General features: G+C 42.9%; 2 protein-coding genes across 2 annotated transcripts in view; one reads left to right on the top strand and one right to left on the bottom strand.

The window, feature by feature from the left end:
• SLC31A1 (solute carrier family 31 member 1) overlaps positions 1-6,421 on the bottom strand; it is a 34,926-nt gene extending 28,505 nt beyond the window's left edge. Inside the window, exon 1 of the mRNA XM_068973803.1 lies at positions 6,313-6,421. The gene's annotated coding sequence lies outside the window, so the exon portion shown is untranslated. The remainder of the gene's footprint in view (positions 1-6,312) is intronic.
• A 323-nt stretch (positions 6,422-6,744) lies between these two features.
• Positions 6,745-16,649, top strand: part of FKBP15 (FKBP prolyl isomerase family member 15) — a 61,969-nt gene continuing 52,064 nt past the window's right edge. Inside the window, exon 1 of the mRNA XM_068974035.1 lies at positions 6,745-6,801. Coding sequence (XP_068830136.1) covers positions 6,749-6,801 — 53 coding nt within the window. The 5' untranslated portion in view covers positions 6,745-6,748. The remainder of the gene's footprint in view (positions 6,802-16,649) is intronic.

Here is a 16,649-nt window from a genome sequence, read left to right as displayed (position 1 = left end):
GCAGCAGAGGCTCTCAGCTGTAGACACTAGTTTGCCATGTATCAGTATATTAAGCAAATCACCTGAACTCAACATGCACTAGATCCTCTACTGCAAAATGGACATACAAATACCCACCCTACCCATCTCACAGGTTTGTAAGGATCAATAAGTCAGAATACCTCCTAATTCTAAGGTATCGTAAATATGAGATTTTATTACTGATAGCCTGCTTTCTCATTAGAGGACAAAATTTATCTCTGAAAGGAGATATCCAAGTCCCACACGGGGCTCAGTTTCATGTCACTGAAAACATACAGACTTGGGACTTCCTTGGTGGTTAAGAATTTGCCTGCTAATGCAGGGGACAGGGGTTCTAGGAATCAGAAGACCTGGGTTCAATATCTGACTCTTGGGGCTTATTACCTGTCTGACCAGAGAAACTCAGTCTCTTCATTCATTCATTTGTTTTTATATTTTTTATTCATTCATTCAAAATTATTGTGCACCTATTGAGTGAAGATAGTGTGATGAACTGGTTGTACTTTGGCCACCTCATGCGAAGAGTTGACTCATTGGAAAAGACTCTGATGCTAAGAGTCTTCTCCAACACCACAGTTCAAAAGCATCAATTCTTCGGTGCTCAGCCTTCATACAAGGGATACATACAAATAATTAAAATACAGTAGGAGATGTACTAAGATAGGTGATGCACAAGGTGATGGGATCTGATAAAAAGCCATTGGAAAAGGTAGGAGAGAGGAATGGGCACCTGTGGGGACATAGTTAGCAGCATTCCTCTTCTTTCATTTCATGAACTGAACAAATACATTCTAGATGCTCTAAACTGCTCAAAATTACATAAAAACTCTGTATAGTTCTATAATAACTCTACTACCTATTTAGGGAAAGACTCAATCTGGCTGAAAAAAAAAAGGCTCTGCTAACATTTTACTGGTTGCTAGAGTTTTGCTCTCTTCGCGTGTTGCCCCCCAAATAATTTCTCTTATTTACTTTTGTCATGCAGGTTTCCATCTCATTATGCTGCACTGCACAATGTCCTCAGCCTACAAAAGCAGGTTGTATACAAAAACCCAGGTCCTTTGTGCAAAGGAAAAGAGGTAGGGTGGACCCTTCTCAACCCTTTCCTTCTCTGCAGGGCTTTGTATTCCTAAGGATGGGCCCCTCCTCTACTTGGGGATGTTACCTAAATCATGAAATGATATTACTCAAAGCAATGGAAACTTCAAAAGCACTTCCTTCCCAGTGCCTACTCTAAGATTTCTCTTGGCACAAACTGCTTGTTTTAATAGGATTAAGAGTCAGACCCTTGCTGACTTCTCATACTTAGTTACAAACTACAGAAAAGATTTTTTTCGATGGCTTTATTATGCTAAAATCTGCATGTGGGAGTGCAGGCATCAGTCAGCAACCTGCCTTCTCTCTTCCCTCCCTTTCCAACCATGCCTGGCTTGCCAACTTTAAATGGCAGAGTTATCTGGGTGCTGCCTGGTTACTGACTTATCTGACATATTCCACTAGTTGAAGTCATCTTGTCGCTATAAACACTTGCTTTTTCAGTGACAACTAAGTCATCTTTTTCTCTTTTGCAGCATGTCTGGTGAGGGGGGCAAAAAGAATCAACAGCAGAGGCAAATGGGAACAAGGAGAGGAACAGGGCTTAAGACACAGATTCTTAGGGGCACGGTACACATTGTTACCTTTAGAGAAGCCATTTAATTCTATTCACATTCAGTCTAGAACATTTATTTTTCTCAATTCAAAATTGAGATTATAATCCAAAGAAGAACTGGATTGAGGTTTTTAACAGATGAATACTAGTGCCCTAAGTAATGTTTACCATACCATATTGCACTCAGTTCTCACATCAACTCCACATCTTAAACCATTTGCATTTTTAAAAATATGACCCATGTCATTTAGAATAAAAAATTCCATTTCCTACTGGGCTAAGTACAAGCTTGGCTTTCAATCTATTCGACAAATATGGTCCTGGTCTCCTTTTCTATTTTAATCCACTACTTCCCTATATATACTATCGTCCTAAACTCTCAGCAAACTATTGCACAGAACTCTCTTAATCAGTTTAACTAATGACACATTAGCTAGGCCAGTCTCCAGTATCAAGGGAGCACCACTAGCTGTCTAAGTGAAACTATGTGTTGATTGAGGGTATCAGTTGTGTTTATCCACAAGCCCATGTACCGCAATTGTGTTTATTATTCTAAATATATAATTTAATAAAATATTAGGTAAAGCAATGAAGTAAAAAGGAGAAGAGGAAAACAACAGCAGCAGCTATTACTGAGTACTTACTACCTGCCAGACGTTGCTCTAAGTGCTTTAGGTGAATGACCTCAGATAATGTCACAAGAACCCTAGGACTAGATACTATTAATTCTCTCTATTTTACAAAGGAGGTACATTGAACAATGTACCCAAGGCCTACACAACTCATAAGTGGCAAAACAATTTGGCTCCAGAGCTTAAGAATTTAACTCCTATGCTATACAGACTCTCAAGAAGTTGTCTATGAAAACCGAGCTGAAAGCTAAGGCAAGACTAGGTAAAGACGAGCAGGGGAAATGGCAACCCACTCTAGTACTCTTGCCTGGAAAATTCCACTGACTGAGGAGCCTGATAGGCTACAGTCCGTGGGGTCACAAAGAGTCGGACACAACTGAGTGACTTCACTTTCACTTTCAAACAAGTGAGCATGGCTGGGTTCCAATAAAACTTTATTACAGAAACAAGCAGCAGGCCAAGACGAGATTTTGCCCTTACACTGTAGTTTGCAGATCCCCAAGACCCACATTCCAGGAAAAGACTTCTATTAAAAAAGTGGCAAAAGATGTTTATGTTTTAAGTTAAAATATAAAATGCTTAAGGTCTACGGGTAACTAATATCTGTATCATTCTCTGCTTTAATTTACTTTTTTTTCAGCTAGCCAATTACTAGCCCTAATTGCATCAGTTAAGAGTGGTCATGTATGGATGTGAGAGTTGGACTGTGAAGAAAGCTGAGCCCAGAAGAATTGATGCTTTTGAACTGTGGTGTTGGAAAGACTCTTGAGAGTCCCTTGGGCTGCAAGGAGATCCAACCAGCCCATTCTGAAGGAGATCAGCCCTGGGTGTTCTTTGGAGGGGATGATTCTGAAGCTGAAACTCCAGTACTTTGGCCACCTCATGCAAAGAGTTGACTCATTGGAAAAGACTCTGATGCTGGGAGGGATTGGGGGCAGGAGGAGAAGGGGACGACCGAGGATGAGATGGCTGGATGGCATCACTGACTCGATGGACGCGAGTCTGAGTGAACTCTGGGAGTTGGTGATGGACAGGGAGGCCTGGCGTGCTGCGATTCATGGGGTCGCAAAGAGTCAGACATGACTGAGCCACTGAACTGAACTGAAGAGTGCAACTCGTCTTAAACTTGGAAAGCCTTGCCTCCTCACTTCCACTTGGAATTCCAATCCCAAACCTACGTTCAGTTCATAATCCTAACACCACACTTAAGATCTAACTTGCTTATAATTTTAAACTATTAGTTTTAAAATCATTCACCAGAACAGATTAATATACTATATAGAATTATATAGTACCTGTATAGAAACACTGTCATCTCTGTAGCAAAACTGTTGACAATTCTAAAGGAACTGTTAAAATTCATGCTTTCTGATTAATCTTCAGAGGGGGTCAATACATTTCACAAATACATCTAAAAGCTATATACTTAAGCAAAACAAACAAAAATGCTTTATTCAAACTTGAGACAAGGTAGTGCTTATTTACCTTCGTATCCCCAGCAGTACTATTTAATGGATGTCTGGTAGATTTTAGAGAGCTTGGCCCAAGCTCAGAGAGAGTTAGGAGGGCCAGGACGGGAATTCAAGTTTCCTGATTCCTAGTCCACTATTCTACTTCAGGAAGACAGTGGCTTTTTTAGGTGCACTCAATCCTGCAGCCCAAAGCCTGGAAGACTGGGCTTCCCCGGTGGTCTAGTGGTTAAGAATCTGCCTGCCAATGCAGGGGACGTGGGTTCAATCCCTGATCTGGGAGGATCCCACATGCCACGGAGCAACTAAGCCCACGTGCCTACTGAGCCCGCACTGTAGAGCCCATGAGCCCCAGCTACTGAAGCCCACACACCTAGAGCCCGTGCTCGAAACAAGAGAAGCCCCTGCTCTCCGCAACCAGAGAAAGCCCGTGTGCAGCAATGAAGACACAGGACAACCAAAAACTTTTAGAAAGTAAATAAATCTTAAAAAAAAAAAAAAAGCCTGGAAGACTGAGGAAGGCTCACCACTGTCTTCTCCTTTCTCCCAGTGCCAATCAGAACCAGCAGCTGTGTCCTACAAGGGCAAACCAGGCATGCGTATTTGTGGTGTCTCATCACTAAGAAGGCTGATCCGTGATCCAGATTTTAGTTAGGATTCCTGCCTATCTAGAAAGGTAACTTAAACACCCTGGATATTTGATGTTCACCTAAAACTATCACGACATTGTTAATCAGCTATATCCCAATACAAAATTAAAAGGTTTAAAAAAAAAATGCTTTACTGAGAAAACACTTCCAACTCAAGAACACAAGATAAGTGCTCATTGGTCCCCTTTAACATTTGTAAAAAGCACTATTCAGATGCTGCAGTGATGGAATGACAATAACCAGTCCTAGGCAGAGGGAGTGGAAAGAGCTGTTACTTATATAGATTATTCTTCCCCTGCACCCAGAGTAGCCAAGCTCACATTCAAAAAACAGCTACCACAAAGGATTCCAGTTCCAGTGCTTAGCCTCCAGTTGCATCATTGCTTTAACACTGTCAGCCTTCGCGGCTTTAACCATCTTAATCTGTAAAATAAACACAGGAAGCAGACAACAGTCCTATCCCTCCATTTAACAGAGGAATACTTTACGAACAAAAATTAGACCTACATATAATATTTCTAGCTATCCCGTTCCTCCTTTTCCCCCTCCCCTAGAGCTTTAAACAACATTAAAGTCATCTTCAACTGAAAAAAAGAGACTAAGCTACCCAGACAGTTCACAGCTAGTACAGCACTTTTATCTTTCTGGAAGCTACTTAGACAAGGCAAGAGCCATTGCTGGGCTCTCTGGGTCACATGGGGAAAAAATATGCTAAGAGGGTAAATTAAGGAATAAGGAAACAAGGCTGAATTACACTACTCAGTCTAACAAATGAGTAAACGAGAACCCATTACAGGCAACAGGGCACAGTGCTCCGCGACACAGGAGACACCAGGAGGAATAAAACTGTCACCGTCCTTGAGTTTACCATTTAATAGAGGCACACAAACTAGAATAAAAGCAGAACAAGCTAAGTGCTAAGAGGCATTAAAACTCTGGGAAGGAGTTACCAACCACTTCACTCCGTACTCATGTTAACAGATTAAAACTTTCAGGTAAGGGACATGTGTTGTCCTAATATGATTGAGATCTGTGTAAAGAAGCTAAGGTGGGACATATTCTGCTTATCCACACCTCCTTCGGCTAAGTTAGGCCTACCCAGAAATTGTTCCAAAAAAAGACACCAGGTTAACCAAAGAAATGCTTGTATCAGATAGAGAGTGTGCAAACTGGAGAGAAGTCGACAACAAATGATGTTGACTTAGATTTGTGACAAGATTAAGCAAAATCCAGGCCAAGGTTGGGGCCAGGGATCTTCAGCTTCTGAAATTTCCTCCTCTCCATCACCTGCTCCCAGCTCTCCTGCGTAGGTGGACACTAGGGAAGGAACTTCTCTCCAGAGGTATGACCACTCTGTGAGAGTACACAGTACTTAAGGGTTGATAACATTCTTGTTGACCAAGGCAGCTTGCTAAGTCCCTAATCAAGAAACCAGGGATCCAGCCTCAGTCAGCCCTTTACTCTGTGTGACCTCGGACTCGTCATCCAAGTGCTGAGTTCCTGTCTTTCCATATTTGTGAAGTCTGGGATTACGAGGAGACTGGGATTGAATTGGATGACCTCTGAGGTCTTAAAGCTTCTTGACCAGCCAGCACACTGAAGCACTGGACAAACAGCTCGTTGAACAAATAGCGAGGGCGGCCACAGGGAACAGGCAGCAGGGGGATCAGACTCGTTTCATAGACAGGGAAACGGAGGCACGCAACACCCTGACCCAAGGTCACTCCAGTTATGTCCCAATGGGGGCTGGGCCGAAAGCTCGGGTCTCCAGACCTCCGGTCCCGGGCCCTTTCTCCTTTCGCGGAGCAGAGTGGCGTGGAGGTCCCTGTCCCGGAGAAGAAAGGACTGTGCTCGTGCCCGGGTTGCGAGAGGAGCAGAAGAGGCCTTACCTTTCCAGATCGAGTCCCGCCACCGGTGCCTCTCTCTCAGATCCTTAATCCGTCACACCTCCAGGACTCTTCAGAAGCCCCTCCACTTCTGACCCTCGCGACGTGTCCGAGACCGCCACCGAAGCGTCGATTCCCGCCCCTACCCCGCCCCCTGACTCGCTGGCCAATCGCCGCCCAGAGTTTCTGAGCGCCTGCCGTTCTCACCGCCTCTGAGGGCAGAAGAAGCTTACGTCACTCATCAGGCCTCGCCCGCCAGGTCCTCTTATTTGCCTTTGCTCCACCTTCTCCACAGCCTAGTCTCCTCCCGGCCCAATAACCATGAGAGAGTTCGCCTTGCCGGAAAGCAGCACGCCGCCGCGGCATTTTACGGCGTCGGCGTTGAAAGTCTCTGGAAACGCTCCGACTTCCTCCCCGAAGCGGGGCGAAAGGCGGCGCGATGTTCGGTGCTGGAGACGAAGACGATACCGACTTCCTCTCGCCTAGCGGCGGGTGAGTGCAGAAGCGTAGGGCAAGAGGGCGTGGCTGAGAGCCTGGCTGATCGGTCGGAGGGGGTCGCTCTCTTTTCAGACCTCTTCCCAACTTCCGGGTCCCGAGACCCTTGCCACATTCCGGTGCTGTACAGGTCCCGGAATCTGGACAGAACTGAAACTGTGCTGAGTCTGTCCACCCGGATTCTGGACCTGACATCTCCCCTGAAGCGCAGTATGACCACAGGGTTGGAACTTTTGTTTTCTTGGTCACAGTTTCTCCTGCTGTGAAATGGGTATGATTGTTGATGAAAATACCTAAGAATTTTTATGAGTCCACCAGTGCCGATATGAGGCTTTCTCTGCTCCGTGGACAAGACGTTGACCCATCAGAATTGGCCCTGGTGGGTCAGCTTCACCATCCTTAAAGGCCTAGTTCGGATGTCACCTTTTCGGTGCTTTCCCTTCTCCCACAGCCCCAGGCAGAATAAACTGCTTTCTCTTTCTTATCCCCACAACTAGGTGTGTTTACCTTTTATCTTGCACACCGAACCTACTAGATTATAAGCCCTAATAGGACACGGACTGTTCAGTCTGTTCCTGCTCTCCAGCGCTCAGCGCAGTACCTGGCACATAGTGACTGCTCTAGAAGGTGCCTGCTGAGTGAATGATAAGTGTGAAATTGCTCTCTAGAGCTTAGAGCCCATGTAAGAAACTGCAATTGCTGTCCCCTGTCCCCAGTCTATGTATATATGTACACACACACACACACACACACACACACACACACACACACACACACACACACACACACACACACACACACACACAGGTTTTCAAGAGTCAGGGCCTTGTCTCTTCCAGTAATCATTTTAACCTTTTCTCTTGTAATGTGTCGGTAGACAGCTTGACTGCCTTCAGACTTGTGAACTGCCAAATTCTGATGTTTGCAGAGCCTTTCTTTGAACATCTGTTTAACCATTTCTGGCCTGGAGAATTCCATGGACTGTATAGAAAGAAAGTGAAGTCGCTCAGTCGTGCCCGACTCTTTGCGACCCCATGGATAGTAGTCTGCACCAAGCTCCTCCATCCATGGGATTTTCAAGGCAAGAGTACTGGAGTGGGTTGCCATTTCCTTCTCCAAGGAATCTTCCCAACCCAGGGATCGAACCCAGGTCTCTCACATTGTAGACAGACGCTTTACCGTCTGGGCCAATGGAATATATAGAGTCGGCGCAGGGACTGAGAGACTTTCACTTTCATGTTCTTTGAACATCTGTTTAACCATTTAAGAAGGTACCCAGGAATGAGGAAAACACCAGTATACAATCCTACAATCCTTATTCTACTAAATGCTTAGAGGTTACAGAGATGATTAAGCTGCTCTGTGTGCTCTCAGATTGCTTCTAGTCCTGGTGGAGAGTTCAGTTGACTTAAAATGGCGCTGGCTCTGTTTTGCTCTTAAATAGGATCTTTTGACTTACACAGTGACTAGTTCTTTATTAGCCGTTCTAAGTTCTCTTTTCATCCTCACTGCCCTGTTCCACCCCTGCCCTCACTTTGGATGGCCTGCATCCACTTTTAGAGTTAAGCAATCTTTGGTTCCTTTTTTTCCTACTGCACCCAAAGCATTCACTAATATTTCCACACATCCAGCCTGTTGCTGTTGACTGTGTAGTCAGCCATTTGGATGAATGTTTTTTTCTTAACAACCTGTTTTTCAAATGGCTGTACCTTTTGAAAGTTTACAAAGTGTGCTTTAGATTCCCAGTCTTCACTAGGTGAAAGTGTTGGAGGGAAGTTTAATTTTTATTTTATATTGGAGTATAGTTGATTGGCAGTGTTGTTCAGATTCTTTTCCCATATACGTTATTAAATTAGAATATTAAGTAGAGTTTTGGGCTTCCAACTTTGGTGCAACAAACACTGCTGACTGAAAATTCCTGAATAGATAATAACAGTCATGTGCTCTTCCCCACATCCCTGGCCTGAGATAAGTTCTTGGTGGCTCAGCGATGCTGCTTTCCTGTCCAGGCTTTTCAAGGTCTTGAGAAGCTAGTTGTAGGCATGAGACTCCGCCCCTAAACACAGGCAACAGCTAATTGAATGAAAAAAGGCTTCGAAACAAGGATATACAGAGAACTTTTGAGTTTAAGGTTGAGAATACAGAAGGTTTCACCAGCATTTCCTGATTCAGCTGTTCCTGTTCTGGTTCCCTGTAAGGAAGTAGAACACATGACAGTGAGCACTGTGGCTGCTTTTCAGTCCCTCTTGTACATTACTTGTAATTTGTAAGTATTCTCCACTGAAAAAGATGCACAACATGAGAGTTGCGAGTTAAGTTTTATTTGGGCCAAAATGAGGACTGCAGCCTGAGAGGCAGCACCTCAGATAGCTCTTGAGAGACTGCTCAAAAGAGGCACTCAGGGAAGGTCAACATATAAGATTTTGGTGAAGGGGGAGTTCAATGCAATCAAGCTTACTTTACAAGAGGTTTTCTGATAGTTGAAAGGATCTGATGTCATCATGAAGGGATTTAGTGCTTTTCTAGATACGAAGAGACGATAAGATTGGGATCATGAAATCAGTTCAGTTCAGTTCAGTTGCTCAGTCTTGCCACATGAACATGTGTGAAAAGATGGTCCAGGATATAAACTGTTACAAGATATATAGGTATGCTATTGAAGACTACCTTCCCAAGAATATCCACCCCTCATTTCTACACTGTCTGACTTCTGGCAAATTTTCCTGTGAATATATCATTGAGTCAGCCATTATGATTAATTAAACCACCAGGAACTAAGACCAGATCCATTTAATTTGTATTCTGCGCAGAATTAGACCTGTTGGTCACCCTACAATGCTGACCTCAGCTATGCCCCCCAAGGTTCCAGCTGAACAAAGCTCAACTATCAGTGACTACCTTAGAAAGCCAAATGACTTTCTTCCTAAGGTTCTGTATTACCCCAAAGCATTACTCCAAGTGGGGCAGGATGTATTCGCAATTGCAGTGTCCTTGGAAAGTTTCTAGTTTGGGCCAGGGGATGGCTCTGAAGTAGGATCTACATCAGTTGGAAAGCACAGGTTGATAGTCAACTAGTATGCCCTTCAGTTCACTTCAGTCGCTCAGTCGTGTCCGGCTCTTTGCGACCCCATGAATCGCAGCACGCCAGGCCTCCCTGTCCATCACCAACTCCCGGAGTTCACTCAGACTCATGTCCATCGAGTCAGTGATGCCATCCAGCCATCTCATCCTCGGTCGTCCCCTTCTCCTCCTGCCCCCAATACCTCCCAGCATCAGAGTTTTTTCCAGTGAGTCAACTCTTTGCATGAGGTGGTCAAAGTACTGGAGTTTCAGCTTCAGAATCATTCCTTCCAAAGAAATCCCAGGGCTGATCTCCTTCAGAATGGACTGGTTGGATCTCCTTGCAGTCCAAGGGACTCTCAAGAGTCTTTTCCAACACCACAGTTCAAAAGCATCAATTCTCCTGGGCTCAGCTTTCTTCACAGTCCAACTCTCACATCCATACATGACTACTGAAAAAACCATAGCCTTGACTAGATGGACCTTTGTTGGCAAAGTAATGTCTCCGCTTTTCAATATGCTATCTAGGCTGGTCATAACTTTTCTTCTAAGGAGTAAGCTTCTTTTAATTTCATGGCTGCAGTCACCATCTACAGTGATTTTGGAGCCCCCCAAAATAAAATCTGACACTGTTTCCACTGTTTCCCCATCTATTTCCCATGATGTGATGGGACCAGATGCCATGATCTTTGTTTTCTGAATGTTGAGCTTTAAGCCAACTTTTTCACTCTCCACTTTCACTTTCATCAAGAGGCTTTTCAGTTCCTCTTCACTTTCTGCCATAAGGGTGGTGTCATCTGCATATCTGAGGTTATTGATATTTCTCCTGGCAATCTTGATTCCAGCTTGTGCTTCTTTCAGTCCAGTGTTTCTCATGATGTACTCTGCATAGAAGTTAAATAAGCAGGATGACAATATACAGCCTTGACGGACTCCTTTTCCTATTTGGAACCAGTCCATTGTTCCATGTCCAGTTCTAACTGTTGCTTCCTGACCTGCATATAGGTTTCTCAAGAGGCAGGTCAGGTGGTCTGGTATTCCCATCTCTTTCAGAATTTTCCACAGTTTATTGTGATCTGCACAATCCCATTTCATGGGATCATGAAATCAGTTCCTGAAAATACCCAACTCTCTGAAGACCTGTCCCACTAGATATCCTGGAGCACAGAGTGCCTCACTCCACCCTGAACTCCCTCAGGAGCTGTTAAAGGTCAACAGCTGCAGCAGCACAGGGTTCAATCTCTGCAGAGGCAGCGGCAAATGCCCTTGTTGTTGTCTCTGGCAATACTCTGCTAGAGCCAGTTTGTAGTTGACAGTATCTTGACTTCCCTATAGCTCAAACGGTAAAGAATCTACCTGCAATGAAGGAGATCAGGGTTCGGTCCCTGGGTCGGGAAGACCCTCTGGAGAAGGGAATGGCAATCCACTCCAGTATTCTTGCCTGGAGAATCCCATGGGCGGAGAAGCCTGGCGGGCTGCAGTCCGTGAGGTTGCAAAGAGTCAGACATGACTGAGCAACTAACGCATGCATGCATGACTTAAATGTGTGACTTCCTTGATTCTATTTAAGATAGTCAAGCCTAAAAGAAGTGGGAGTATTGGTGCCTAGGATGGCTGTCTAGATGATTAATAATTTGTGTTCCAATTTTTCAGTCCTCTTGGTCCATGGTTAACCTAGAAGTAGTAAAGTAATAATCAGGATGCTTTTTTTTTTTGGTCTTGGCCCTTTCTCCGCTTTGAGACTGAAATGAAGAAATATGTGAATGTCTACCAGGTGTATGGTACTTGGCTTCAGCTGACAAAGATAGGAATAAGGCACAGTCGCTGCCACTGGAAAACTTCCAGTTTAGTAATGGAATGCAACAGTCCAGTAATAATAATCGAAAAGCATTTTTAGGGGGCCAGGAATATATACTTGTGTTTTAGATTATGTAAAAGTTATATGTAGACAAATCTGATTAGCATAGTAATGATAAATCCCCATTGTAGAGGTAGAAAAAGGAAATTTAGAACTGATCATCAGAAAGCATTTTTAAGTTCTATGAAAGATATGGAAAAGCCTCGATTCTGAAGTTGTTTCTGCCCCCAGTTAGGAATGTGACTTTGAAGTCACTCACTTCCCATCCTTGGCTCTCCAACCCCAGTCTATTAAATAATGGGGTTGTTCTCGGTGATCTTTGAGACTTCTCCCCATCTTGTAGCTTTGTATTTATGCTGATATCAGTTCATAGTTCCAGGTCCGCTTGTTCATTGATCAAGCATGCTTTCTTCCTTCTAGGGGTATCTGAGTTGAACTGACATTTTTAAGGTAATAGGATGTGTACACCTGTGTATAAAACATATTGTGTACTTACTCTGTGCCAGGTACTATACTAAGTATGACATATGCAATATTGTATTTAATTTCTCTCTACTACTCTCTGAGGCAGTTTTTACTATTAATCTCACTTTGCACATAATGCTCAGAGAGGTAGGTTGTTCATGGTCAAACAGCTAAAGAGTAGAAGAACCTGCATTTGAAATCAGGCAAGCAGATTTCATATGCCTGACTACCCATATGCCTTCTTATTATAGAAGTAAATGTTTGATATAACAGTTTGGAAAAGAAGTACTTTAACAACAACAAAAAGAATCCCCATTTGTTAAAATATATTGATATATCCTCAATGTGTATATTTCTGTTTTGAATGAGAAAAGAAAAGGAATATAAAACTAAGGTTAGATAAGGACTTTGATACCTAAATGCATTGGCATTTACTTTTTAAATGTGATTAATGCTGTAATGACTTTTCCTATGAATTTTAAACTTAGAGACTAAAGTCCAGAGTTAGCAAACTCACTCTTGCTGAAGTAATTAGGGGGATATGTACATTTGGGACTTCCCTGGTGGCTCAGACGGTACAGCGTCTGCCTACAATGTGGGAGACCCAGGTTCAATCCCTGGGTTGGGAAGATCTCCTGGAGAAGGAAATGGCAACCCACTCCAGTACTCTTGCCTGGAAAATTCCATGGACGGAGGAGCCTGGGCTACAGTCCATGGGGTAGCAAAGAGTTGGACACGACTGAGCAACTTCAGTGTTGATGTCAGTGTACATTTGAGAACACTTTAGAAGTAGAAAATGTAATCATTTAGAAAAAAAACCTGTGCCCCTGGTCTGTGTAGAGTTCATTTTAAAAATTAATAGAAAATAGCTTTAATCTGAAAGATAATTGGGTTGACCTGACTTTTGGATTGACCTGCAGTCATCAGTTGGCTGGCCTTTAGGGCGTCTATGGAGCATAGTTTACCTATAATACTCTTGTCTTTCTGTTGAAAAGAAATCTGCAAAATTAAAACAGTAAAGTCAGTACTAATAGTTTACTGACGCTAACAAGGACATTCACGATTTGTGCATAATCTGTTACTCTTAACAAGGTTTTAAGCTTTGCAAATTTTTCACAAAGTTAAAGGCATTGCTCAACTCTCCTAGGATCTTAAAATTCTTTTAGGGAACCTGCTCTGATTGCCCTAGGTAAAAGGAGATCTCTTGGTCTTCTTGAAATTTCATTAGCATTTGTTGATATCTTAATGTGGAGTAGGCCAGCACTGCTGTCTATGTTTGTAATCTCATTGAAACCTCTTAGTCCATTAAAGTAGGCATTGCTGGCCCTCTTTACAGGAAACTCACAGTATACTCACTACCTTGAGAAAACAAGGTATTAATATCATATTAAATTTATTTTGTAAAATCTAGTTTGTATTATACATTAAAATTATCTATGGGAAATAGCCAAAAAAAGTTGTTGGGAAGCTTCAATATTTACTTTACCTAAACTAAAGATGGCTTTGGAGAAGTGGAGCTCAGAGCTAAATAAGACTTTGAGTCATTTATTGAGCCTGTTACATACCAGACCATAGGGAAAATATAGTTTAGTCACTAAGTTATGTTGGACTCTTTTGCAACCCCAAGGACTATAGCCCACCAGGCTTCTCTGTCCCTAGGATTTCCCAGGCAAGAATACTGGAGTGGGTAGCCATTTCCTTCTCTTGCAATGCAGGAGGATTCTTTACCACTGAGCCACCTAGGAAACCCATACAGTCAAGTAGTGATCATAATCATTAATCGATTACCATGTTAGATGATAAACAGCTGAATAACTTTTATTAATCTCTATGTTTACTCCATAGTGTGTTAACATGATCTATATGTTATACTCTGTATAACAGCCACTTGCTATATATCTCATGTTATAGGTTACAGTTATATAGTGTGTATCTAATTCCCTTGTTACAGTATACAAGTTGCTTGAAAACAGAACCCAGTTTTGCTCACTGGTGTATATGTAGCACTTAACATAGGGTATGGTGCATATTTCTTGAATGAATGAAGTACAGAGTTCTCTGGGAGCCTGTAGGAAGATCAGCTAACCTAGTCTTTGAGATTAAGGAGCAGCTTCCAGGGGAAGAATGTTTCAGACAGAGAGAATAGCATATCCAAAGACTGGAGATTAGAAAGATTGTGCCTTATATGAGAAATTAAAAGTTCCACTGTGTAACAGTAGCCTGCATTTGAACCTGAGACTGTTATCCTTAGAAAGTCCTGCTTACAGGGTTGACCCTTTGCTGGCAGATGGGAACTTGATTGACAGCCACAGTTTGCCACAGTGATATAAAGCTTTCCACAAATGATAAGAGCAGCTCACTGTGCCTCAACTGTTTGTGCAAATGATATGGTTTATACTGAACCTTGTTTTTCTTCTTGAGCGTCCCTTGGACTGCAAGAAGATCCAACCAGTTCATCCTAAAGGCAATCAGTCCTGGGTGTTCATTGGAAGGACTGATGTTGAAGCTGAAACTCCAATACTTTGACCACCTCGTGCGAAGAGTTGACTCATTGGAAAAGACCCTAATGCTGGGAAGGATTGGGGGCAGGAGGAGAAGGGGACGAAAGAGGATGAGATGGCTGGATGGCGTCACCGACTTGATGGACATGGGTTTGGGTAGACTCTGGGAGTTGGTGATGGACAGGGAGGCCTGGCGTGCTGTGATGCATGGGGTTGCAAAGAGTCAGACATGACTGAGCTACTGAACTGAACTGAACTGAACTGTCTTCTGGGAGTCTAGATTTTTTTTTTTTTAATGTTTCTAGCAGCTTTATTCATAATTGCCAACATTGAGAGTCAAGAATTTTGGTACATGTTAGAAGGTTTCTATGTGACTGTTGCTCTCTAGTTGCTAAGTTGTGTCCAGCCTTTATAACCCCATGGACAGTAGCCCACCAGGCTTCTCTGGCCTTGGAATTTCCCAGACAAGAATACTGGAATGGGTTGCCATTTCCTTCTCCAGGGCATCTTCCCAATCTAGGGATCAAACCTCTGTCTCTTGTGTTAGCAGGCAGATTCTTTATTGCTGAGCCACAGGGAAGCACCTTCTGTGTGACTAGCCCACAATAAAAAACCTTGGGCACTGAATGTCTAGTGAGCTTTCCTGACAGACCACACTCAGACGTTACTACAGTTTATTGGTGGAGGAATTTAACATGTCCTATATCACTCCATTGGGAGAGGACTCTTGGAAGTTTGTTCCTGGATTCCTTTGGACTTTGCTCCAGTGCACCTTTTCCCTTTGCTCATTTTGCCGTGTATCCTTTTGTTTTAATAGATCCTAGCCCTGAGTATAATATTATATATATTATGCTATAACTATGTGTTAAGCCCAGTGAGTCCTTCTAGCAAATCACTGAGCCTGAAGGTGGTCTTAAGGACCCTGACACAAAATGTCATTCAGAGAGAAGAAGCACAAGAGTAAATACAGGTTTTATGGGGCAGTGGACATTGGAAAATACAAGCTTTGGTTTGGACATGTTGCATTTGTCTTCCCTGTGGAATATCTGTGTTGTCTGGCATTCAGAAGAAATTTTGTGCTAGAAATACTGATTTGAGCATCATCAGCATTTGGATAGCACTGATATCAAGGTAAATAAATTAGATTGCCAAAGGAGAGAATGAATCTTGGAGCATGGATGCTTAAAGGTTGGACAGTGGTAGAAGAGAACAAGGAGTTAAATGAGCCAGAGAGATGGAAAGACAATAAGAGAGGGATCCCATTAACATTTGTTGACCTCTTATTTGGGCCAGCCCCTCTTCCCACCCTTGCAGATATCCCCACAGAAGTCAAAAGAAGAGTTTGTTTAAAGAAGAACAAATTAGTTGACAGTGTAAAAAGGCAGGATGAAAGCCGAATAAGATAAAGACAAACAAACTGTTCATTAACAAAGAGATTGTTGGTGACTTTAGTAAGAGCAGTTTCAGCGGAATAGCTGGGGCATAAGATTCATCATAATGAATCTTATAAAGATTCATCATAAAAGAATCATTCTTCCATGAAGGATGGGATCATAGATGGGATTATGTTTGATGGAGTAAGCTTATAATACAGTTTTTTTTAAAAGGTGACTATTATTTTTCTTTTTTTTTTTGAAAGCTCAGAGCCCTAACCACTGTACAACCAGGAATTCCCTGTAATATAACTTTACTTCAGTGTAATAAACTAGTAAAAACTAGGAAACTATGACTTGCTAAAGGTAAGAATGTACAGTTTGAAGAGGACACCTGGGCTAATCCCCTTAATTTACAGATGAAGAAACGGAGGCCCAGAAAAGACAGACGCCTTGACCAGAGTCCTGTGTAGGGGCAAGGCCGTTTGGTGCTGCCCAGATCAGAAATACAATCTTGATTTCAAAGATACTTAGCTGCTGCTTCTGATATCGAGTGGTGGGATATGTAGTCGAGGAGGGATTTGTTCA

This window comes from Capricornis sumatraensis, chromosome 6 (genome assembly GCF_032405125.1).
Source record: "Capricornis sumatraensis isolate serow.1 chromosome 6, serow.2, whole genome shotgun sequence".
Taxonomy (NCBI): domain Eukaryota; kingdom Metazoa; phylum Chordata; class Mammalia; order Artiodactyla; family Bovidae; genus Capricornis; species Capricornis sumatraensis.
This window is presented reverse-complemented; position numbering and strand designations above follow the sequence as displayed.